Source organism: Bolinopsis microptera, chromosome 2 (genome assembly GCF_026151205.1).
Source record: "Bolinopsis microptera isolate Bmic1 chromosome 2, MBARI_Bmic_1.0, whole genome shotgun sequence".
Classification (NCBI taxonomy): Eukaryota; Metazoa; Ctenophora; class Tentaculata; order Lobata; family Bolinopsidae; genus Bolinopsis; species Bolinopsis microptera.
The window spans coordinates 6,326,342-6,349,990 of NC_087073.1; the positions used below are offsets into that span (position 1 = coordinate 6,326,342).

At 38.4% G+C, this 23,649-nt stretch overlaps 4 protein-coding genes across 4 annotated transcripts; all 4 read right to left on the reverse strand.

Annotated features, from left to right (window-relative positions):
• Positions 1-941: 941 nt before the first annotated feature.
• Positions 942-7,365, reverse strand: LOC134810984 (2-hydroxyacyl-CoA lyase 2-like). The gene is made up of 12 exons (XM_063817682.1): positions 7,181-7,365; positions 6,411-6,675; positions 5,959-6,141; positions 5,635-5,750; positions 5,309-5,480; positions 4,965-5,119; positions 4,366-4,547; positions 4,049-4,143; positions 3,596-3,712; positions 3,353-3,475; positions 2,228-2,412; positions 942-1,152 (listed from the first exon to the last, which is right to left on the reverse strand). Exons 1-12 carry the CDS (start codon positions 7,340-7,342, stop codon positions 1,069-1,071), a joined length of 1,839 nt encoding a protein of 612 aa, XP_063673752.1. The 5' UTR covers positions 7,343-7,365; the 3' UTR covers positions 942-1,068.
• A 142-nt stretch (positions 7,366-7,507) lies between these two features.
• On the reverse strand, positions 7,508-9,601 carry LOC134810985 (protoporphyrinogen oxidase-like). Its single transcript, XM_063817683.1, is given in 2 exon segments — positions 7,508-9,495; positions 9,498-9,601. Coding segments are annotated over 2 exon segments (1,533 nt in total). The 5' UTR covers positions 9,595-9,601; the 3' UTR covers positions 7,508-8,059.
• Positions 9,602-9,737: 136 nt separating this feature from the next.
• On the reverse strand, positions 9,738-12,258 carry LOC134810996 (monoglyceride lipase-like). The gene is made up of 7 exons (XM_063817695.1): positions 12,157-12,258; positions 11,826-11,980; positions 11,499-11,669; positions 11,214-11,327; positions 10,868-11,032; positions 10,588-10,698; positions 9,738-10,492 (listed from the first exon to the last, which is right to left on the reverse strand). Exons 1-7 carry the CDS (start codon positions 12,251-12,253, stop codon positions 10,313-10,315), a joined length of 993 nt encoding a protein of 330 aa, XP_063673765.1. The 5' UTR covers positions 12,254-12,258; the 3' UTR covers positions 9,738-10,312.
• A 107-nt stretch (positions 12,259-12,365) lies between these two features.
• On the reverse strand, positions 12,366-23,339 carry LOC134811199 (coiled-coil domain-containing protein 77-like). Its single transcript, XM_063817956.1, has 10 exons — positions 23,244-23,339; positions 22,817-22,993; positions 22,369-22,509; positions 22,081-22,197; positions 18,953-19,112; positions 17,549-17,652; positions 17,293-17,409; positions 13,274-13,422; positions 13,063-13,168; positions 12,366-12,946 (listed from the first exon to the last, which is right to left on the reverse strand). Exons 1-10 carry the CDS (start codon positions 23,337-23,339, stop codon positions 12,797-12,799), a joined length of 1,317 nt encoding a protein of 438 aa, XP_063674026.1. The 3' UTR covers positions 12,366-12,796.
• Positions 23,340-23,649: the final 310 nt, after the last annotated feature.

Sequence of the window (23,649 nt, forward strand, 5' to 3'; positions counted from 1 at the left end):
GCAGACCAAAATTTCAGTAGATCAAATATGACATGAATATTATTAAGCTAACATTGTTTATAATTAATATATGACATCACCGTTCCTACTGCACAAAACCGTACCAAAGTCCTATTGCATTTAAACTCAAAGGGTTAGAACTCCTCTTGGACAAATTTTTAATCGATCCATCCCAATGCTTGCTCTGTTGAAACGGCTGAAGGATCATAATAATCATATTGACATGAACTACGTCGTTCCGACAAAAATGGTAAAGTCGAAAAAGGATGAAAAAGAAACTGAACAGTTTACTGAAGAACTTAGTGATACAGAGTCACAAACTCTGGATCTGATGTTATTGAAATTCCTGAGTAATGCATTGCAGCTTAATTTGTAATTTTCGGCGGGGTAGACTAAATTTGTAAGGTAAATGAAATGGTAAATGGTCTCGAAAAGTCGAAAAATGTGACTAAAATTGTTGTAGACTAAAAATTTGCGAAATTTATGACTAAAATTATGGTAACCAAAATTATGGTAACCAATTTTTATTGTGAACCAAATTTATTGGCCCTAAGGTATATATAAACCTGTACATATGTACATATATGCTTATTTATACATCCCTACCATTTTACTGACACCACGGCATCAACTTTAACACGACGTTCCGCAAAAACCGTAAAAGATATAGAACTTAAACTTTTTTGACTGGTTCAAATGCTTTAATGGCCTTCAAATGAGCAGGTTAAAATAAAAAATTGGCCAAGGAATAAGAATTTTAGTGCCCAAAAACGCAAATTAAATAGGTAATAATTATTTTAGTCTCTTGAGTCTTGACACCACTTAAGGGTTAAGTTAGACGGGTTCCTGCTAGTTTTAATAATGCTCATAGAATATTTAGCTGGTATCGTTTTTGTCATGAAGTTATAAGTATCAGGTAGGTTAAAAATAAAATTTTCAGAAAGTTGTACACTCAAATCGTGACTAAAATATAAAAATTTCAAGAGTTTCTTACAATAAAACTGAGTGCACCAATCGATAAATTACCCTAAATTTGATCTAGAAAACAAAAGAACACACAGAACAGTATTACAGTGATATGCTGCCCGAGCGGAATTCACTTTTACCTAGAGTAACGTTAATCACTACACTTCTTCCTTTGCTGTTCTCCAACTGAAAAGAAGATCTTTACTCTTTAGTGCTCGTTTAAAAACACCAATTTGGGTTAGTCTCATTACCATAAATAAATGACAATGTCGTTGGTAGTCGGTAACTAAGGATAAAAAGGCAATTATAAAGCTACAGATGGCAAAGAACTTTCGCTTTGGCTGTGAAGTAGTTTCACTTTCGCTGTGAAGTAGTTTCTATAGGTTACGTAACCGGTTACATGGAGAAAGAAATGATAAAAACTTCAAGTCTAATGTAAATTTGAATTCGATCTAATCCATCAAACAAACTCATCATTGAGTAATGAGTATTGACTTCTTTTATTTAAAAATTATAGTAAACAGAGTACTTGTAGTTACTAATTGAAGGTTTCAGTACAGGTTTAATCAGTGTATTGGTAGTCAGAAGTGGCGGAGGTTTTCACTATAGACAGCAAATAGACAATTTTGGATGAGACGCAGATTTAAAAAGTTCCGATGTCAGACATTCGTCAATAAGTTTTGTATTCTTGTGTAAATTTGTATTGATCCCGTTTGAAGCGACAAGGGCCGGGGTCGTTCACATATTACATAATCATTTTTTGGAACATTTTTACCCCCCCCCCCCCTCCTACGTAATCAGTTTTACACAGAGCTATTGTGTCAAAATTACGCTAGCGTAATCATTCGGAACCCCCCCCCCCCCCCCCCTCAGCTGATTACGTAATATGTGAACGACCCCCAAGGAAAAATGCTCTTATTAGAAAAGGAATTACTCAACGTTTCAGTGTTACAGCATCGTATTCATGATCTCAAATTATTCGTTTAAATATAGTAGTGTTGAAAGTATCGAGTTTTCAATACTTTCAACACTACTATATAACAAATAATTTGAGATCATGAATACGATGTTGTAACATTGAAACGTTGAGTAATTCCTTTCCTGATAAGAGCATTTTTCCTCGCATCAAACGGGATCAATACAAATTTACACAAGAATACATTGCAACCATGCGAATCATGAACAATATTCCAATCCGGATTTTTCAATAAGTTTTGTTTACTGTTTTACTTTTAAAAAAGTGCCCTCAATGTCCTCTTACCTGAGCAAGTTTGAGCGTGTCCTCAATGTCCCCTCTAGATGCGCCCTCATCAATACTGAGCCCTACTGCACCGTACTGCTCAGCTACAGAGTGATAGGGTGTCTTCTTGTTTAGCGTGGACCCCACATCACTACCCAACATGGTACTCTGATCCCGCTCTATCTGACCCCATGATCCGTTGTTACCTAGTTAGTAGTTAGGGTTGTTACTTAGTTGTTGTTACCTAGTTCGGGTTGTTACTTAGTTGTTGTTACATAGTTAAGGTTGTTACTTAGTTGTTGTTACCTAGTTAGGGTTGTTACTTAGTTGTTGTTACCTAGTTAGGGTTGTTACTTAGTTGTTGTTACCTAGTTAGGGTTGTTGCTTAGTTGTTGTTACTTAGTTAGGGTTGTTACCTAGTTAGGGTTGTTGCTTAGTTGTTGTTACCTAGTTAGGGTTGTTACTTAGTTGTTGTTACATAGTTAGGGTTGTTACTTAGTTGTTGTTACCTAGTTAGGGTTGTTACTTAGTTGTTGTTACTTAGTTAGGGTTGTTACTTAGTTGTTGTTACCTAGTTAGGGTTGTTACTTAGTTGTTGTTACATAGTTAGGGTTGTTACTTAGTTGTTGTTACCTAGTTAGGGTTGTTGCTTAGTTGTTGTTACTTAGTTAAGGTTGTTACTTAGGTGTTGTTACTTAGTTAGGGTTGTTACTTAGTTGTTGTTACCTAGTTAGGGTTGTTGCTTAGTTGTTGTTACTTAGTTAGGGTTGTTACTTAGTTGTTGTTACCTAGTTAGGGTTGTTGCTTAGTTGTTGTTACCTAGTTAGGGTTGTTACTTAGTTGTTGTTACATAGTTAGGGTTGTTACTTAGTTGTTGTTACCTAGTTAGGGTTGTTACTTAGTTAATAGTTGTTGTTACCTAGTTAGACTTGTTACTTAGTTGTTGTTACCTAGTTAGGGTTGTTGCTTAGTTGTTGTTACATAGTTAGGGTTATTACTTAGTTGTTGTTACCTAGTTAGGGTTGTTACTTAGTTGTTGTTACCTAGTTAGAGTTGTTACTAAATACTTGAGTGGACAATAACATTGTAACACTGGTCATTGTGAACTATCAAATTTAGAGAAGGCCATTTTAACATGAAACTAACCAACGATAGCGATGAAGGGGAGATCGTGTGTGACAGCACGTTCAATTTCAGCTATACTGTAAGTACAACTACCGTCACCCCATAGCACCCAAACCTCCGAGTTAGGCTTCACCGCCTTCACGCCTGGTAAGTGGCACATTGGAAATTAATGGAGAAGAAATCATAATAGATATGTTGAAGTTATAATGGTAAAAAGCAGTTACAGGCCAGACAGTCGGACCACAATTGATGAAAATAACTTACCCAGTGCAAAGCCTCCTCCTACACCGAGAGTACCGTAAGCTCCAGGATCTAACCAACTCAGTGGTTTCTTAGGTCTTAGTATTCGGGATGCTGTTCCAACAAAGTCACCACCGTCCCCTACAAAATAAGTTAGATATTATTAGGAATAAATACGCGCGTGAGACGACTCATTGTCGATATATAACATTTCCAGTTCACTCTGTTCATCATGACAAGTTGAAATGTGCGATACAGTTGACAAGACGTGTAGAACATAGAAAAGATGTAATTAATCGCAAAAGTGGAAATAGTTTAATCAAACTTTGAATTCAACATTCTAGAAGGTGCTATAAGAATCAGTTTTATCGACAACACTCCCTAAACAACCTGCTCCGGTGCTCCCATACTTATCAATAAAAACATCATTGTAAATTAAAAACTAAAAAGCAATCACACTGGTCGAGTTTAACATACCTATAAGAATAGATTTGTCGGTTAAGACAGTGTCCAGGATTTCAAATAGTTGGACGGGGTTGATGCCTCCTTCCAGTTCCTTACTGCTTTCTGACCTGTGCAGATTATAATATATTAGTGATCACTGGATCTAGCTACAGGTGGGAACCATATTTGAACGAGGCAAGAACGAGGCAAGAAAACCGATTTGCAAACTCTAAAAAATGTTTTTACTTTCCCTTCGCGACTCAAATTAAACAATAGACAAAAACAGAGAAAAATAAATTCAATAAATAAGCTCCAAGGTCCAGTAAAAAGCACACTATAAAATAACTCACAACATCTTGGCCTCCTCGCCCTTCTCCCGCTCTGCAAGGTGCAGTAACCAGTCAGGGCAGGTAGCTGTACCAACCCTCGTCACTATACACTCCAGAATTTCTCCCTCCATCTGGAGCTTCGCTGACCAGAATATTCGGTGGTTCAGGGAGAGCTGGTTGTCGGATCGGTTTATAGCCACCACCTGGGCAGAGGGTTTAGAGTACCATGGTTACTAAACAGACAAGGCATGGTTACTATGGTTACCATGGTATATATAATATATATTTTTGCTATATAATATAGCAAAAATTTGACTTTCGGACGAATTTAACTATAAATAATCGAAATTTCGCCGAAATAATGTTGTCCGAATAAAGAGCTTATATTGTCATTAAGCATAATAGTCTACAGACTACAGTTACACTGGTACGGCTTGATCTGAGATTGTCGGGTATTAGGAGTATTGCTTTATTGCTTTTGAAACCGGGCTTAGACTAGCTTTATCACTGAAACAGTCTAGATACCAAGTTGATTATAACATACTTTTTTCATGTTATAAATCATGTAGTATCTAAACAAACCATCAACTCAACAAATTATAATAAGATTTCGTACGTACCAGAGCTTTTCTACCTAAAGATCTGCCATAATCCAGCCTAAAATCACAAACTGCTCCTGCCAATATGATCAGATCTGCTTCTTTGAGGGCAGCTTTTCTGGCTTGTCTGAAGAAGAGCGGATCATCCGCACCCAGCAACCCACGTGACATTCCCCCTGTCACAATGTGTTTATCAGATTTTCTAACGGTGTAGTAAAATTTATACATGAATCATGATCGTACCCCAATAATTTTACGGAATGAAAAGCACTATTTGGATGTGCTGCCTCAATCATTAATCATTTTCGAGAAGATTACAGAAACAATTAAAAACAACTGAATAGTTATCAACTCATTATAATTACCGAGAAAAGCGGGTATTTTGCAGTCCCTGATGGCTGATGCCAATCTGTCAGCGTGGATTGCTCCACCGGGTAGCATAGCCTGACTCCCAATAACCATGACTGGCCTTTTGGCGGCTGTTATCAGCTTACCCAGTTTCTTTATTGAGTATGGGTTCGGTTTAACTTTCTGAACCTGGTCAGTTTGTAGTGTTAGTTATGATGTAATAATGTTTCACGAAACGTATTGATGCACGATAACAGTGATCAGTCAGCAGCTTACTCACAACTTCTCATGTTAACGCAGATTCATTCAAAGATTAAAAATACTCAGAGGTGCAATTTCATACCGGCATGGGATCTACAGGGTGAGTTTTAACTCCGGCAAATATAGCGTCCACAGCCCATGAGATGTAACGTTGAGATAAACCCTTTGCTTTCCCTTTCACTCCCGACATCTCCTTAACTGTAAGAAAAACTGATAAATCATCAAATCAACAAATGATCTATAAAACAGGAGCCGAGAGGATCATCCTCTGAAGATGGGGAATTAAAGCTTTTCTACCTTTTATAATTAGACGACCATAATTCCATCCATGTACCTATAGTTTATTATCTTGCATAAGAAGAGGGATTCCCAAATCGAATCCCTGAAATAACAACAAGAATCCCACCTAACTGATAAGGATACAGCAGGTCAACAGGGAGCTCCAACATGACTGGGCCCGGAACATCGCTCTGAGCGATCCACAGTGCTTCTGTTACTTTGTCCTGGAGGTCCCGGAGACGGGTAACTCTTATTGTGTCCTTGCAGATAGAGGAGAAAACGGAGGTTTGGTCAACGTCTTGTAGCGCTCCTGGGATAAAAGGCCCGTGTGAAACAGTGGTACCGTGTAGTGGTGTGGTACTGAGTAGTGGTACCGTGCAGTGGTATCGTGTGAAACAGTGGTACCGTCAACCGTGTACTGTGTAGACCAAGACTGTAGCGGTATCGTGGCACAATGTTAATAATCATAATCAATAATCTACGACATATTAACCTTGTGTCTAACATTATTTAGAAACGAATCTTGAAGAAAAGTTATAGAAATATGAACAATAATAGTAGATGGAAGGTTGTCCTAACCTCTGCCCTTGAGTAAAGTGGGAGCAGCCCCACCAATCAGCAACACAGCTGTCTCTGCCATCTGAGCGTTCTTAATCGCAGTAACCGTGTTAGTCAGCCCCGGTCCAGCCGTCACCACACAAACACCCGGTTTACCAGATAACCGACACGCGGCATCAGCAGCAAACGCGGCACTCGCTTCATGCCGTGTGTCGATAACTCTTACTCCGGCTGTTTGGCAGCCGGTTAAAATGGGGGATATGTGACCACCTGTCAGTGTAAACACCTGTAAAGTAACATAGAGTAATTAATTGAAAAGCATTAATAAAGTAATATTAAGTAACATAAAGTAACATAAAGTAACATAATGTAACATAAAGTAACATAAAGTAACATTAAGTAACATAAAGTAACATAAAGTACAACATAAAGTAACATAATGTAACATAATGTAACATAATGTTACATAATGTAACATAATGTAACATAATGTTACATAATGTAACATAATGTTACATAAAGTAACATAAAATAAGTATATTGCGTTTATGAACCTTTAATGGAATTGTTCTTTAGCAAAGTTTTAAAGTTTAAATTCAAATCGTTCGAATTTTTATTGGTAACAATGGAGGTTGGGGACTGGGGAGGATATTTAAATCTGTTTTGACGTGACAACGGTTAACTTTAATCAGCTTGAAGTTGCAACCAAGCTTCAATTTGAAGCTTGGTCATTAAGAATGAAAATATTATCAGTTTCGTGCAATAGAATTTAAAACTCTTAAGAACAGTACCTGGTAAATGCCGTGTTGTTTCAGAGTGTTAGCCACGATATCTCCGCCATGATACGGACAATTAGGATCTAATTTGTAGAATAATCTGTCCACGTTCAGAACACGACGGACCGGTGTCAGAGCTTTCCACACCGTCATGAATTTACTTTTATGTAACATCATGATGCCCTGTTACACAAATTATTAAGATTGTAGTTGTAAGGACTGGTTTAATGAGTATGGAAAAATCCTTGTTAAATGTCACTTATTAATTAAAAAGGCATGGACAGTAGCAAAATGGTAGTTTTCACTCGAAATGATTAAGAATGTTTGTAGCAAACTAAAACGTCTGCCTTGTAACCAAACTTTTATAGTTATTTGAGACCCACTTGCACATTTGAAAATTCCGACGAATAAAAATACAAACTATAAAAATCAATTGCATCGAGGTTTACTTCAATATACATTATCAACTTCATGTCTACACGAAACCAAGATGGGTCATTTCTTGGTGTTATGATAAATAAATAGAGTGTGATTTAGATTTAGCAACAACTCTAGTAACCATAGTAACCATAGTAACCATCAAAATTCTTATCTAAAATAAATAACTTATCGTAACATTTACTTAAATAGACGAGATCATAAATATTTCATATTCATCGAAATTTATCAACAATCTCAAGAATCAACAAAAGATCAATACTGATCAGTATACAAAAAAAAACTAAACATCTCACAAAATGTTCAGTTTAAAGCGAAATTGAGGGGTCACCCATTTCAATTTTAACAATTCTACTCCCTAAGAAGATACGTAACAAGATACAGTACATACCAAGATAAATAACAAGCAAATTTAATCAGCTTACAAAAAACGGGAAACGAAACTAAATCTCCTAGCTACATGCCCCTTTCACGGCGATACTCCTTCCATTCCTTGTAGTTCGCCATGAAATCAGTTTCTGGTGTAATAATCTCCTCCTCAAGTGCAGGATTGTAACCATAATATCTCTCATTCATAATCTCGTGGAGAGGCTCAGTATGATCGATAGCATTTGCTATACAGTCTGGTATACCTGCTCCGCTGTAGGAGTTCCCTATCAGTGACAACCGCAGGTTATCCTCCTTGATCAGTCTGAACAAGTGCTTCACTCTGTTTCTGTGTCCCACCGTGTAATGTGGTATACATTTCTCTAGAATATCCACGTGACATTGACTTGGTTCTGCGGTTATTCCTAAGTATTTTTTAATTGTGTCCAGAGCCATAGTTCTGATGAGGTCCCGATCACATGTTTTAGGGTCGCCAAAATATTTCTCAAACCATTCACCACCAATCATTAAAGATAAACGATTTGATTTGTATTCTGTTGTGTCGTTCTCAGGGAAGATTACTGAATCGAATATGATCCCCAAAACTGCTGGGTTTTCGTAGGAAGGTATCAAACAACCAAACGCTTTAAGATCGAATGAAATATCCTTGAATTCTAACGAAACATGAGCAACGTCTACAAAATTGATTTCTGATAAGCGTTTGCCGATTTCCTCGTCCGGCAGTGCATTAGCGAGTGCAAAAGATGGAATAGCCGAAACTACATGGTCGAAGTGTCGAGCTTTTCCATCCTTTACTGTAACTGTCACTTCAGGGTTTCTGACTGAAATGTGTTCAACAGGAGAGTTTTCATATATATCAACATTTGAACTGTCTCTTAAAATATTGAGGATGGCTCGAGGTAGCTGTTCCATCCCATGTTTGAAATTTAACATTCGCCACCCATCTAATTTAGCTTTCATTGCAAACTCATTTTTATTCCCAACAAACTCAGGCACGTTTACCTTGTTATGGTACATGGATTTGATAATGCTCCTCCGTTCATATTCACCCTTAACAAGCTGAGGAAACATAGCTGACACACCCAACGTCCTGGAATCGCTAGCAGAAATACCTCTACACATCGGGTCTGAGATCAAATCTGCTATTTCCCGTCCAAACCGCCTCGTGAAGAACATGTGTACTGACTCATCATTAGCAGAATACCGTCCTTTAGAGACAAGGTCCTTCACAGCGGCTTTAACAAACGCGCTCATTTTGTCGTGTTTGATTGCAGTTGTCAGACTGGATGGTAACGCCACTAACTTACCCTCTAACCCTATATATCTGACCTTTGCAGCAGGATGATCCTTCGTCACACTCAAAACCTGAGAGTTCAGAGCAATCTCGTCCACTAGTTCTAGCAGCCTGATACCGTTATTTCCCACACACCTCAGTGAATGTGGTCCCAGCTCAAACTTAGCTCCGTTTTCAGTTCGTCTAGTCTGGATCCAGCCCCCAAATCGAGAGAGGCCTCGTAAAGAGAGACATGAGCAGCGGGGTTCAGGGAGAGATTGTAGGCTGCTACCAGTCCTGCAATCCCCCCGCCGAGAACTGATATCTTCATTGTCTTGTACCCTATGGAGTTAGTTAGCACTTGTTAAATTTGAGTAATTCAGGACATAATAAACTTGTTAACATAAATTCTGTTCAGGTAGGGTAGTTTATTAATTTGATGCTTCCAAAGAAATGAATATAGCAGTACATTCCCGATGTAAACAATATTAAGGAACAAGTCTGAAATTGTATTAAATATGATTAAAAATAATTATAATTAAAAATAAGTATTAACAATTGAACAATACATCGATGTTTCACATAATATATTATCTTCAAATACAAAAATAAATCACTTTTTAAAAATGAAAAGATTATCGCTTAAGTAATTTAGGAATAAAAATATATTTGAACACAGTTGATAATTTGAGAAACAAGAGATTTGCAATAGAACACAAAAACACAAACTCGGATAAAAATGTGGTATCATTCTCATAATTTCACTCAGGTCAACCACTGATCAAGTAGTTAACGGCCCAAACCAAGGTCATAGACCCAACCACTCATACATTACTCGACGACCTGATGTACAGCCAAAAACTTCATTATCAGGTGAGCCCGCGTAACAAATATCAGTCAAACATTCCACTCTGTCTCTTTCATCATAACCATATTATTTCAACCCAATCCAGTCGGTAAAATAAGTAGGCTAATCCTCAATGTTGATTGTTGGTATGTATGTGATTTTGGAGGGTTCGTCTCAAAACATATGATTCTACTGCAGTCCCTCAGTCATCAGCAGTATCGCTGCCTGCTTCAGATCCTACTGCATCATCAGTATCGCTGGCTGCTTCAGATCCTACTGCATCATCAGTATCGCTGGCTGCTTCAGATCCTACTGCATCATCAGTATCGCTGGCTGCTTCAGATCGTACTACATCACAAAACTTTACCATCTCGTCAAGCACCTGAACAATTCACAAGTTAGATCTAAAAAGAAATATTGTGCTCATCGAATGGTTGACATCTTTTATTTATAGACCTATTTCACCCTGTTACAAACCTTGATTGTGCACTCAGGCGTGTCCATGTGGAGGTAGTGTTTAGCTCCTTCGTAAAACAAAAGTTTTGTAGTTTTGGAGCATCGTTTCGACCATGCGGTTAGATTAGTTTTCTAAAATAGGAAACATTACAAGCAATTTTAATCTACAAAAGCTGTATAGATGGCCACATCTTCTAGAAAAACAATTTAAACTATATTAAACTATAAACAATTAACCATGATGTCAGACTTTTGATCAGTGCAACACAGTTGTACAGTTACAGTATGTACAGTTACATACATTAAGAAGCTGATCATCCTGTCCACACTGTATAAGTGTAGGGCAGCTCAGGGGCTCCTCAACCTGCTCCAGATCACCCATAGCTGTCGTTACAGCGTGTATTGTGCTGAGACGGGGCCCTTCGTGCCAGATAAACGGGTCACGTGCGTACTTCATTCTTTGATCCTGGGACAGTTTAACTGTTGAAATTATTGCCCACAATGGTCTTAAACTCACGTCACTTTTCTGTGACTGCAAGATGCGAATAAAAATGACCCCTGCAGTTTTATATACATATAATTTATGATTGTAGATCGTTGAAGATATCGAGGTAAATCTAGAGTGATTTTATAAAGTTACTATTTACCTTGTCGGTAATGAGAAGAGCTGGATCAGTTCCGTTAACAGGACTGTACGCTAGTGGTAGTACATAGGACAGATACCAGCATACGTTCACTGTACTGGCGTGCTCTTCTAAAAACTGTAAAGGGGAACTTTAGCTTGTTATAATCATCATTAGCACAGTATAAAGCTAGGATTACTCGTGAATTGAACCGCTGGACCTTAAAACTCGTACTTATGGATCAGCCAACCTTAAAAGATAAATACCAAGAATGAAAATCTGAATCAAATTAATGGAATCTAAAAGCACCTTGAAGATAGGACCATGAAGTATCAAACCCTTGACAAAACCAGGGTTTTGTGCGGCTAAGAGAGCGGCAAGTAACCCACCCACTCCGTGCCCGAACAGTAAGACATTGTCAGTGTCTTGGTACTGGCACTTTACTTCCTCTAAACACTGAAGAGTGTCCGCAACGTACGTCTGGAAGTAAGGATGTCAATCAACTCTGATCTAAATGATATTTAGCCAGAAAAAAGGACAGGATTTATCTGTTATTTGTACTTTTCGGAGGCAAAAGTTTACGATTAACGTCCAACAAAATTGAAATATCGCTGATTTCAGGCTAATTTTGGTAACCTGGTAGTTTGAAGTGTGAAGTCTGGTGCCACTGCTGAGCCCATGTCCGTACTGGTCGTGAGAAGCGACAGTGTAACCAGCCTCCAGGAACCTAGCTGCTATCACATCGTACAGCAAACAGTGCCCTCCTAACTCGTGTACTATGTATACTATACCTGGTTTATGCGAATTTAAATATTGGTATAATAATATTGATACAATAATATTAGCTTATCTAAGGGTTAATGTCAATCAAAAAAGAGCAGCAAGCACTTTCTAGTTTTATAGTGAGAATCTTTGAAAAACGATTCATGGTATTTGACTCCTGAGTTGTAATAAACGCAGCCTTCACCTTTAGGTGCTGTAGATAGAGGCCACAAGCGGACAAACAAGCTTTTGCCCGTAGTATTTGAAATAATCTGTAGTGAATTATCCAAGAGACTTCCCATCCTGAATAAATCGTCTTTTTAAAAAGGAGGAAAGTTGTTGTAATCGATAAAATGGAGATAACATACAGTTTTATGTAACAGGAAAGGATAGAAAATGGGAAACTAAAGCGATGAGAGGCATCAATTAGAGAAATAGTCGCATATCAAGGTTCAGTAATTTCGATGGGTATATGTGTCCTAAGATATTTTAAATATATCCAAGTATAGATATCAAAGTATATATAATAGCATGTCATAATATAGCAGTCAAAATTTGTTACATATAAATATCAAAGTATAAATTACGCCAGGCTACATAGCATAATATAAGTTTTACTACATAAAATTGTGCTAAATACGTCTGTTTCTGAACAACGATGTGATAAATAAAGTAACAAAAAATCTGATATGATAGACAATTGCATGGAAATATATGTACAAAATGCCTGCCCTTTATAATTACAAAGTAATAATACATGATAGTAAAAACGAGTTAACCATAGCTGTGCTCTGTCTTCTGAAATCGGTCAAAATCCCTACATAACATACTAAGATCTTAGATAATTAAAAATTTCCACGCATATTATTTTCGACCGAATATAATCTAGATTTTACAGAGTTTATTTCTCCGAGCAACTTCTTGGACCGTTGTGCGGTTGATTTAACGTGTTTAAGAACGTGTATGTCTGGATTCTCTTTTTCAGCCAATGAAACCTGAGACAAATATAGTTATTACAACAGAAGAGGCGTAGAATTTAAATTGACTGATTATCAGTGAAACGACCAAACCTAATAGAACATTTATAACGAGACTACAGCCGAAAACAAACCTTAAATAACTGTTTCTCCAGATCGTGGACCTTCTTTCTCAGCATTTGCACGTCTGTCTTGAACCCTTCCATTTCTAACGTTCTCCTACTATCCAGTGCTTCATACCTGATTTAAATTCCTTCATAATCTGCCGTTTAAAGTACTTGGAGAGACAGGATATCGGAATGTTTGGCTGATATGGAAAGTAGCAGATTGAAGCTTATTTCTTACCTCGAATTCATGGTGGTAAGTCGTCTTGTCATTTGGGAAGTTCGTTCTTTGAACAGAGAACGGGAAACATCGTTTTCTTCTTTAACCTTGCACAGCTCTTCTTCAAGAGTCAAACACTGTTCGCGGTACATGTCGCACAGCTTGTTTGCCTGGAAAATTGTAGCTGTCAAATGATATATCTTGTAATCGTTGAAAATTTAAATAGCCGAGTAAGCGTGAATAATATCAATGTAAGCTACGTACAGATTTGAAATATTAATCGATCCCAAGTACAGAGCGGCATAAATAGGTTATTTAAAATAACGAAGCACGTTGTGAGTGCGCGCGCAACGCGCGGCAATACTAAATGCTAAAATTTCAACTTTTAATATAAATGAGGTGAAAAATTTACGCGCCTAAAACAAATCAGAAGATGAATCCGAGTTCGTGGAAACATTTGTGTCCGATTTGGAAACATGTTTTTGGCTGTATATGTCCGTAAACAGAGTTGGATTTGCCCTGATATGATACAGTGGCTTGAGTACTAACATTTTAAGCTTCCTGTGAAATATTTCTATGATTCATATAATGAACGAAATGAACAAAAAATGAACATTATCCTAGAATTGCCTAAAATGAGCTGAAACCGATTGGTATCGGTTGGTATTGATACCAGAGGTGTCCCTGAGAAGTTTGGTGGGTCTAGCATGTTCAGAAAGGGCTCTGGGGCAATGTTTCCATTTTGGTGTCAGAGTAGTTGAGCTCGTGCAAACATTTGCGTCCGATTTGGAAACATGCCCTTGTAGCCGCAATTATGCCTGGACTGACTTGAAATCGATCTGGTATGGTAGAGGGACATGTGTACTAACATTTCTAACCACTCAAACGTGCGAAATATTTCCCTGGTTCAGGGAATGAACGAAATGAACAAAAAATGAACATTATCCTAGAATTGCCTAAAATGAACTGAAACCGATTGGTATTGATACCACAAGTGTCCCTGAGAAGTTTGGTGGGTCTAGCATGTCCAGAAAGGGCTCTGGGGCAATGTTTCCATTTTGGTGTCAGAGTAGTTGAGCTCGTGGAAACATTTGTGTCCGATTTGGAAACATGCCCTTGTAGCCGCAATTATGCCTGAACTGACTTGAAATCGATCTGGTATGGTAGAGGGACATGTGTACTAACATTTCTTACCACTCAGAAGTGGAAATATTGCCTTGGTTCATGGAATGAACGAAATGAACAAAAAATGAACATTATCCTAGAATCGCCTGAAATGAGCTGGAATCGATTTGAGGGGGGGGGGGGGGAAATCAGTACCCATACGTTGGGTCTTATACCTTTATACCACCGCCGTGTTTTATAATATATATTATATACATATATCAAATATTAATAATATTTGAGAGTTGTTGCTTTGCAGATGGCATACTGAACCTACTTGTTCGAGGATTCCGTCACCAAAATTTAAAAATGCAATCAACATTGAATTTCTTATATTCGTGTTTGTGAACATGTTAGAGACTCCGTTGTAACATATTGCCTGGGTCGTTTAATCCGGAATATAATCTGAAAGATGGCGCGAAACGGAATTAAAATGACGAAGTTATCAAGCTATTTGTTTATCTCGTTAGCAAAATTGATTGGGTACTCAATGATTACCCAATTACGACAACCGTAATTGGGCTCTCTGCATGCTTCCCATAATGCGGGTCTAGCCTCAACCTAATCACCTGATCACATGTCATGAACAAACTTGTTATGCTTCATATGTCTTAATACTTGCAACACTACTATATAGCAAATAATTTGAGCCTGATGAAAGTGTATTACACTGAAAGATCGCGTTTCCTCCTAAACAATAGTTTGATAAGTCTCTACTACCGGTCATCCATAAAATCATTATCTTCATATCTCGGTCATCTGAGAAGCTAGGACTCATTTTTTCAGGACAAACGTAATTTAAATGACCAAACACCATTCAATAACATTTGGTTCGATCCGGATATCAAAACTATCAAATAAATGCGAAAATGAACCTTCATTTGGTAGTAAGTCATACCAAAAATAATTATTTCAATTGGGCACTCAGTGACTGAGCTATTAAGGCCAACGTATGGGTACTGACTTTTGCCCCCCCCCCCCCTGTATTATTCAATAGTATACAAAAACATTTAAGTTTAACGTCTGGCACGTTTGGGAGCGTTTAGGGGTCCACCATCACTTCTCATTCGGCATGTTTCCAAATCGGACACAAATGTTTCCACGAGCTCAACTACTCTGACACCAAAATGGAAACATTGCCCCAGAGGCCTTTCTAGACATGCTAGACCCACCAAACTTCTCAGGGACACTTGTGGTATCAATACCAATCGATCCCAATCAGTTTCAGTTCATTTTAGGCAATTCTAGGATAATGTTCATTTTTTGTTCATTTCGTTCATTCCATGAACCAGGGCAATATTGCGCCCTTCTGAGTGGCTAGAAATGTTAGTACACATGTCCCTCTACCATACCAGATCGATTTCAAGTCAGTCCAGGCATAATTGCGGCTACAAAGGCATGTTTCCAAATCGGACACAAATGTTTCCACGAGCTCAACTACTCTGACACCAAAATGGAAACATTGCCCCAGAGCCCTTTCTGGACATGCTAGACCCACCAAACTTCTCAGGGACACTTGTGGTATCAATACCAATCGATCCCAATCGGTTTCAGCTCATTTTAGGCGATTCTAGGACAATGTTCATTTTTTGTTCATTTCGTTCATTCCATGAACCAGGGCAATATTTCGCACTTCTGAGTGGCTAGAAATGTTAGTACACATGTCCCTCTACCATACCAGATCGATTTCAAGTCAGTCCAGGCATAATTGCGGCTACAAAGGCATGTTTCCAAATCGGACACAAATGTTTCCACGAGCCCAACTACTCTGACACCAAAATGGAAACATTGCCCCAGAGCCCTTTCTGGACATGCTAGACCCACCAAACTTCTCAGGCACACTTGTGGTATCAATACCAATCGATCCCAAACGGTTTCAGCTCATTTTAGGCGATTCTAGGACAATGTTCATTTTTTGTTCATTTCGTTCATTCCATGAACCAGGGCAATATTTCGCACTTCTGAGTGGCTAGAAATGTTAGTACACATGTCCCTCTACCATACCAGATCGATTTCAAGTCAGTCCAGGCATAATTGCGGCTACAAAGGCATGTTTCCAAATCGGACACAAATGTTTCCACGAGCTCAACTACTCTGACACCAAAATGGAAACATTGCCCCAGAGGCCTTTCTAGACATGCTAGACCCACCAAACTTCTCAGGGACACTTGTGGTATCAATACCAATCGATCCCAATCAGTTTCAGTTCATTTTAGGCAATTCTAGGATAATGTTCATTTTTTGTTCATTTCGTTCATTCCATGACCCAGGGCAATATTTCGCCCTTCTGAGTGGCTAGAAATGTTAGTACACATGTCCCTCTACCATACCAGATCGATTTCAAGTCAGTCCAGGCATAATTGCGGCTACAAAGGCATGTTTCCAAATCGGACACAAATGTTTCCACGAACTCAACTACTCTGACACCAAAATGGAAACATTGCCCCAGAGCCCTTTCTGGACATGATAGACCCACCAAACTTCTCAGGCACACTTGTGGTATCAATACCAATCGATCCCAATCGGTTTCAGCTCATTTTAGGCGATTCTAGGACAATGTTCATTTTTTGTTCATTTCGTTCATTCCATGAACCAGGGCAATATTTCGCACTTCTGAGTGGCTAGAAATGTTAGTACACATGTCCCTCTACCATACCAGATCGATTTCAAGTCAGTCCAGGCATAATTGCGGCTACAAATGCATGTTTCCAAATCGGACACAATTCTGACACAATTCTGACACATGTTTCCAAAATGTTTCCAAAATCTCGGATTCATGAACTCAAACAAATTACCGATTGTGCCATTAACACCAGCGAAAATTCAACAGTCTTCGAGAAGTTTTGTGGAAAAAAAAAGAAGACTCAAAAACATACCTGATCAAGTTCAACTTGAAGGTTTTTGTTGGTTGTGACGATAACTTGCCTCCCAGTAAGACCCAAAAGAGCTTGTTCGCCAGTATCCGTTAACTCCGTACAGGTCGTATCAATGTCCTGGAATATCACTGTAAGTAACGATAGAAGCATTGCAGTGTAATAATTATTAAGTAGTGACACTTTTTTTAATCGTCAATCAATCTCGTTCAACAGCTGGTGCCTGGTAATATGTATAAAATTCTTTATAAATCATTACCTCTTTAAGTTTATCAAGCTCTCTAAGTAGATGATCTTTCTCTTCGATCCAGCGTCTCTCAGCTTGTCGGTGTTCGTACTTTAAAGTCAGGAAGTCTTTGGTACCTGTGGGATTGGTTGTCGTATCAGAAGTGGAGAACTGTACGTCAAAATACTGAACAGTAGGTTCTATCTAGTCCGGACAAAAAGCCTATCAGCAGCCTGGTGGGGCGCTCACACAATCGTTTATAGCTTCCACTGATAAATGTACAGGGATTGGTCTATTTCTAGTTGCAAAAACACAACAACAACTCATTTGCAAAGTTCACGTTGTCTCTCCCCAATAAGCCGCCGATCAGGGGATATACTCCTCCAACCCTCCAAGTACGAACTCTGCTGTGCTGGCGCAACGAGCGAGACTTAACTTCGCTGTGGGGTGGTCAGAACATGTGATGGCCCCGTCAAGTCTTGATGAAATACAACATAGGTCACATAGGTAGGTAGCCACAAGTAGTGATCCTGTCTGCACAATATGTTATATGCCCTACTTCCACTTAAGACTAAGGTAGCCAACCCTAATAGGTCTAATTACGGTTGTCCCTTTGACCTTTGTTTGTCTTTATACATATAGTACTTCAGTTGGCCAATGTCTTTATACTTGTTGGCCAATGGTCAAAGCAGTAGTAGTATAGGACCGTACTGGCATACTATAAATATGCAACCAGCCAGTTACAAGAGCTTTAAAGAAGCTGGATTATCTTAAAGGAAAGGGAAGTGTAGTCGTTCTTCAACCGATCCTTCACGGCACAAAGGTAGCTATACTCTATAGGTCGCGACTAAAAGATTCGCAGTCAGATCCAAAGTCACAAAACCTGTATTGTACACGGTTTCCATACGTTGGACTGAATTAATTTGCATACAACAAACTGAAAGCTGCTGTACAAATGACAGGCTGAACCCCGTGACAGGCTGAACCACGTGACAGTATAGCAGCACACAAATTGAAGCATACGAGACAGGGGATCTACCCCCACAAATGAAAATTTGAAATTCATAGTTGAGTATGAAAAAATGCTGTATGAGAAAATTTTGCCAGTTTACAGAATTTTTACGCTGTAGAGTGTTATTTTTTGATTTTACATGACATCACTGCCCTATATGAAATCAAACACCATTGGTAAAATTATTCATTTAAACCGCTAGTCGGTGAAAACTACTAAGTATTAGACCGGAATATTTTGATGTTACATTTGATAGGGTTCTCGAAAACGTGCAGTGCCCAGGGGTGGAGGAAGTAGGGGGGGGGGGGGCCATGCCCGCCCCCGCCCCCACTTTTCAGCCCCCAGAGGCCATAATATCAAATGCCCCCTCCCCCACTTTTTGATCCAATAAATAATAAAATTGCCAAGAAAGACCCTCAACGTACTGTCGTAAAGAAGTCCCTGAGTTTTTTGTAACTGGTCAGCAAGATGCTGGACACGTTCCTGAAGATGCTGCGCCTCAACCTCGTGCTCAGCGCGCCTTATTTCACCATCTTCCCGTAGTACTGACACTTGGTCGTAGTGCAGCTTCTTGCAGTCGTGTAACTGTGATACATTAAAAGTAAGCAGAATTGCACAATATAAACTTTGATTTAGGAAGTTACTGTATAGTACTGATAATAATCTTACTATATATAAAGCGAGACGATATATATATAGAGCAGCTCTCAAAGAAGTCAAAGGTTGGAAAGACATTGTAATCAGACCATTCGATAAAGGAGTAGGATTCTTCCTTCTTAGTGAAGAAGATTATATTCAACGAATAGGTGTACATTTAAATGATAGATCTGTATATAGTATTGTAAATAATGTAGATGATTTAGTTGTAGAATTGATTGATAAAATTTCGAATTGGACAATTGAGTTTAAAGATGAATTAGGTATGTCCAAGAAGGTCAAGGAGTGGGTTATTCCATGTACTGAGCTTAACCAGCCTGGAAACATGTACCTGAATCCCAAGGCACACAAACCACCTTTGTATCCTGGGAGGATGATTACCACCGGCTGTGGTTCATACATTGAAAACCTTTCTGCCTTGACTGCGTATGAATTGAAGAAGGCTACTTTGAATTATAGAATTATTGATACCCCTCACTTTCTGAGGAAGATTGATAGCCTGAACGAGTCTAGCATATTGTTGGGAAAGGAGGTTATACATGTTGCCATCGATATATCTAACATGTTTACCAACATTCCTAGGGATATGGGGATCCAACAATGCACTAAGCACCTGAATAAAAGGAGTAGTGGTGATCAATTGTTTAGTACAGAATGCATTATTAGTGCACTAGAAATTACTCTTGATTACAACATTGCTTCATTTAACAGTATAACATACCGCCAGGAGCGTGGAGCAGCGATGGGTCCTAAGAACTCATGTGAGTATGCTGATTGTGCTATGGATAAGATTGATATTTTAGTTAACGAAGGAGATCTAGAATATGGCCCGCCTCATAGACCAGCATTCTGGGGTAGATTACGTGATGACATTTATATGGCTTGGCCCGGTACTGTTGAGGAATTATTACAATTCATGGAATGGCTCAATAGTATCCACCCAAACCTTTTGTTTACTTACGACTACTCTAGGGACGGCGTTGAGTTTCTAGACACCTATGTCTATGCTGTTGGTGATGTTGTCCACACCAAACTCTACTCTAAACCTAGTGACACCCACTGCTACCTTATCCCCACGTCATGCCATAGGAACCATGTTGTAAAAAACATACCTTTTGGAGTGGCGAGGCGGGTGAGACAGAACAACAGTGAAGATACTAACTTCTTGGAGCAGAGAGAGGTCTATACACGTTACCTTCTAGCCCGAGGTTATCATTCCAGTATTATAGAAGATGCCTTTAACAAATTTAGTGATATAGCTAATAGGAAAAACTTGTATACCCTTAAAGACAAGGATGAGTCGACTGCCTGTTTAATACCCATGGTGATGGATCAAAATCCAGCACTTCCCAACATGGGGGGCATTATCCATAAGTATAAGCACCTTCTCAACCTTGATCCGGCCCTGAAGAAGCTGGTACGTGCGGACAGTGTATTCGTGAGTCATCGAAAGAATCAAACTATCGGTGGCATGCTTGTACACAATAAGTACCGTGCCAGTGGAACTTTAAACTGTGATAATGAGAGAGAAACAACTGCAAGCCAGATCCAGGAACCAGACTCCGAAAGTCTAAGGGCGGTTCCCGGGGCTGTCGACCCAGGGTGCCATGCTTGTGGTAAATGTTATGTTTGTAAGCAAAATTTCCTGTCCCCCTGTTCCAATTTTAGTAGTCACCATTCTAAACAAGTTTTCCCTATAACTAAGTATATATCTTGTCAGAGTTATAACCTCATTTATTTAATGGAGTGTAAGACTTGTAAACAGTCGTATGTCGGTTATACTACCTCAAATCTCCCTAAGAGATTCTCTAACCATAAGAGTCACATAAAGAAAGGTATAAGAAGTTGTAAATTAGTTAACCATTTTTTAGATATTGATCATGATTTAGATTTTAGTACCATAGCCTGCTATAATTCCTCACTTAGTAAGCACCTTTCTGTCATTATAGTAGACGCTTTAGTATTTGAGCCTAATATTAGTAAAGCAGACAAAGAAAAGGCTATGGAAGCTAGAGAGGGGTTCTACCAGACCCAATTGAAAACCCTTGAACGGTTTGGGGGTATGAACACCCTTGATAGTAACCATCTACTTTTTAAATCTGCCGGAGCTTAGTTTTAGTTTTAGTATATTTTGTAGATTTTATTTAGTTATACCATTATTCCAGAGACGTGCATAATACATTTTTTACTTAAATATAAATTTTACAGGTTTTTGTTGTGATTTTAAGTGATTTTCCGAGAATCAGTTATCAGTATTTAGATAAGAGATAAGACAAGAGTACATTTTTAACGGCTTTCAGTTTCTTTTTTTAAATTTCAGTTCATCAGATTTTCCCACTGCTTTTAGTTTGTATTTATTCTCAATTGTATATGATTCGTATTTGTTGTAGTTACTTTAATGATATAATTTCTCAGAATTGATGTAAATAAACGATGCAAAGACTTTCGAAGATCTAATCACAACCGCTTTCTTTTATTGTGTAGAAGTCCAGCCATGAAATATATATATATTTATCTGTGCCATTTTACTGACACCACGGCATCAACTTTAACGCGAATTTCCGCAAAAACCACAAAAGATATACAACTGAAATTTTTTTGACTGGGTCAAATGCTTTAATGGCCTTCAAATCAGTATGCAAAAATAAAAAATTGGCCAAGAAATAGGAGTTTTAGAGCCCAAAATTTGGTACCCCAAGTGGTGTCAAAAACGCGAATTAAATAGGTAATAATTATTTTAGTCTCTTGAGTCTTGACACCATTTAGGGTTATACGGGTTCCTGCTAGTAGTTATAATTGACAAAGGATTGTTTAAACATGCCACATTCCTGGTTTTGACTGGAATTCACCATCAGCTCAAACCACATATTGCGTTAATATTTAAACATCATTTTACCTGTGATTGCAACGATTCGATAGTTAAAAGCAAGCTATTCTTTTCGATTTCATCGTTTTTCAGTAAATCGTCTTTCTTCTTCTGAAGTGCCGGCTGTTTTTTCGGTCTAACATTGCTCTGAAATATTGAGTTATGAAACCACACACGGGGTCGAGTTTACAATGTTATAACCATACTATCGGGAACGCTCTATCTATCTAACTAACTAAGTAAACATAATTTGTAAATTTTACTCAATAACTTTGCTACAAATTATTAATTATGAAGATTGCAAAATAAGATACGTACTTTTAGAGGAGGTTTGGTGACAAAGTAAGTTGTGCTCTGAGAAGATGGTCCCACACTAAGAGACAGAAGATGCTGTATCTTCTGTCTATCCTCTAGTTCTCGTATCTTCAGTCTGTCGTTCTCTGCGTGTACTTTTAATACCTAATACACAGGAATCTATGAGGAGATTTAAACTCGAGTGGGTTTGAATTTTAGGATCAACAAAGTGTCCTGAAAATCAATGTATGGGAAGATTTGACACAGCTGGAAGTTGGATGGATTATTGTTGTTATTTTAGATCAACTTTTAACCTTTGGAATTTTATCATAATCTTGAAATTTCGGATGGATTATATGATACGAACTCGATAATTTATACCCTGCAGAAGTCAAAAGTACCCATATCCAGATCATGAAAATAATATAATCTAGCACATTAAACTGCATTAAACTACGTGTATATAAGTTACCTGTTCACGTTCCTGGAAGAGGCACACTTGCAGGTCACTGATACCTTTCTGCAGAGCGTTGATCTCCTCGTCCTTTTGCTGCACCTTCCACTGGGACGAGTGCTGGCTCTCTGCAGCTGTCTTGAACTTCTCCAGTCTGTCCAATGTCTCTTCTCTATCTTGATCGTACTCAGCTACCTGTAACGCAGAAAGTTTAGAGAAAATTCTGTATACATTGTGTATAAGTGTATATAATATGCAAGTATTTACTTTTACATAAATGATGGGATGGCTTCGATTGTACAAGGCTTATCAGTTAAATCAAATCCTTATAATGATTGTAATTTTCGAATATTTTATAAGAATTAATAACCAGTTCTACAGCCACATACGGGGGTGTCACCCCCCCCCCCACATGTCACCCCTGCCCCCCCCCCCCCCCACAAACCTTGTCACGGTAAAATTGAAGGAGTTCAGCTGAGGGCCGTAGTTGAGCCAGTCTCTCCGAAAGAGGTAAAACAGGGGAAACATCTAAGTCCACCATTCTGGGCATTTTATAATGAAGTGTTTTTAATGTAAATTTTGAGATGATTAATCAAAGAGTGATATACAGATTTAATATTAAGTATGGAATTTTATGAGACAGTCAGGTTTTAAAACCGTCCTTTTAGGGTTTTAAACGATGTTAGAGCAGCAATAAGTCGAGTAAAATACAGTCGAGTATTGAAATGAAATGAGGTATTTATATCCCGCTCATATGATTAATCAACAACACAAGGAAGGTGGTTAACCATGTCAGACCCATGTCAGAGCGGCTGACTGTGAGTGATGTGAGCAAATGTATAAAAGTATAA

Bases quoted from the DNA above. Each gene is read 5' to 3' on its own strand.
- LOC134810996 (XM_063817695.1), bottom strand. From the start codon at position 12,253: ATGGGAAGTCTCTTGGATAATTCACTACAGATTATTTCAAATACTACG. The intron at 11,328-11,498 runs GTGCTTTTAGAT...TCCCCTTTACAG, and splicing joins TTCATGGTCCTATCTTCAAG to TTTTTAGAAGAGCACGCCAG. The intron at 11,033-11,213 runs GTAAATAGTAAC...AAACTGTCCCAG, and splicing joins CTCTTCTCATTACCGACAAG to GATCAAAGAATGAAGTACGC.
- LOC134811199 (XM_063817956.1), bottom strand. From the start codon at position 23,339: ATGGTGGACTTAGATGTTTCCCCTGTTTTACCTCTTTCGGAGAGACTG. The intron at 17,653-18,952 runs GTACGTTGAGGG...CCAATCCCACAG, and splicing joins TCAGGGACTTCTTTACGACA to GTACCAAAGACTTCCTGACT. The intron at 13,423-17,292 runs GTATGTTTTTGA...ACAATTTTCCAG, and splicing joins TTCAAGTTGAACTTGATCAG to GCAAACAAGCTGTGCGACAT.
- LOC134810984 (XM_063817682.1), bottom strand. From the start codon at position 7,342: ATGATGTTACATAAAAGTAAATTCATGACGGTGTGGAAAGCTCTGACA. The intron at 5,751-5,958 runs GTGGGATTCTTG...TTTTTCTTACAG, and splicing joins GCTGTATCCTTATCAGTTAG to TTAAGGAGATGTCGGGAGTG. The intron at 4,144-4,365 runs GTGAGTTATTTT...TAATCTGCACAG, and splicing joins GGCGAGGAGGCCAAGATGTT to GTCAGAAAGCAGTAAGGAAC.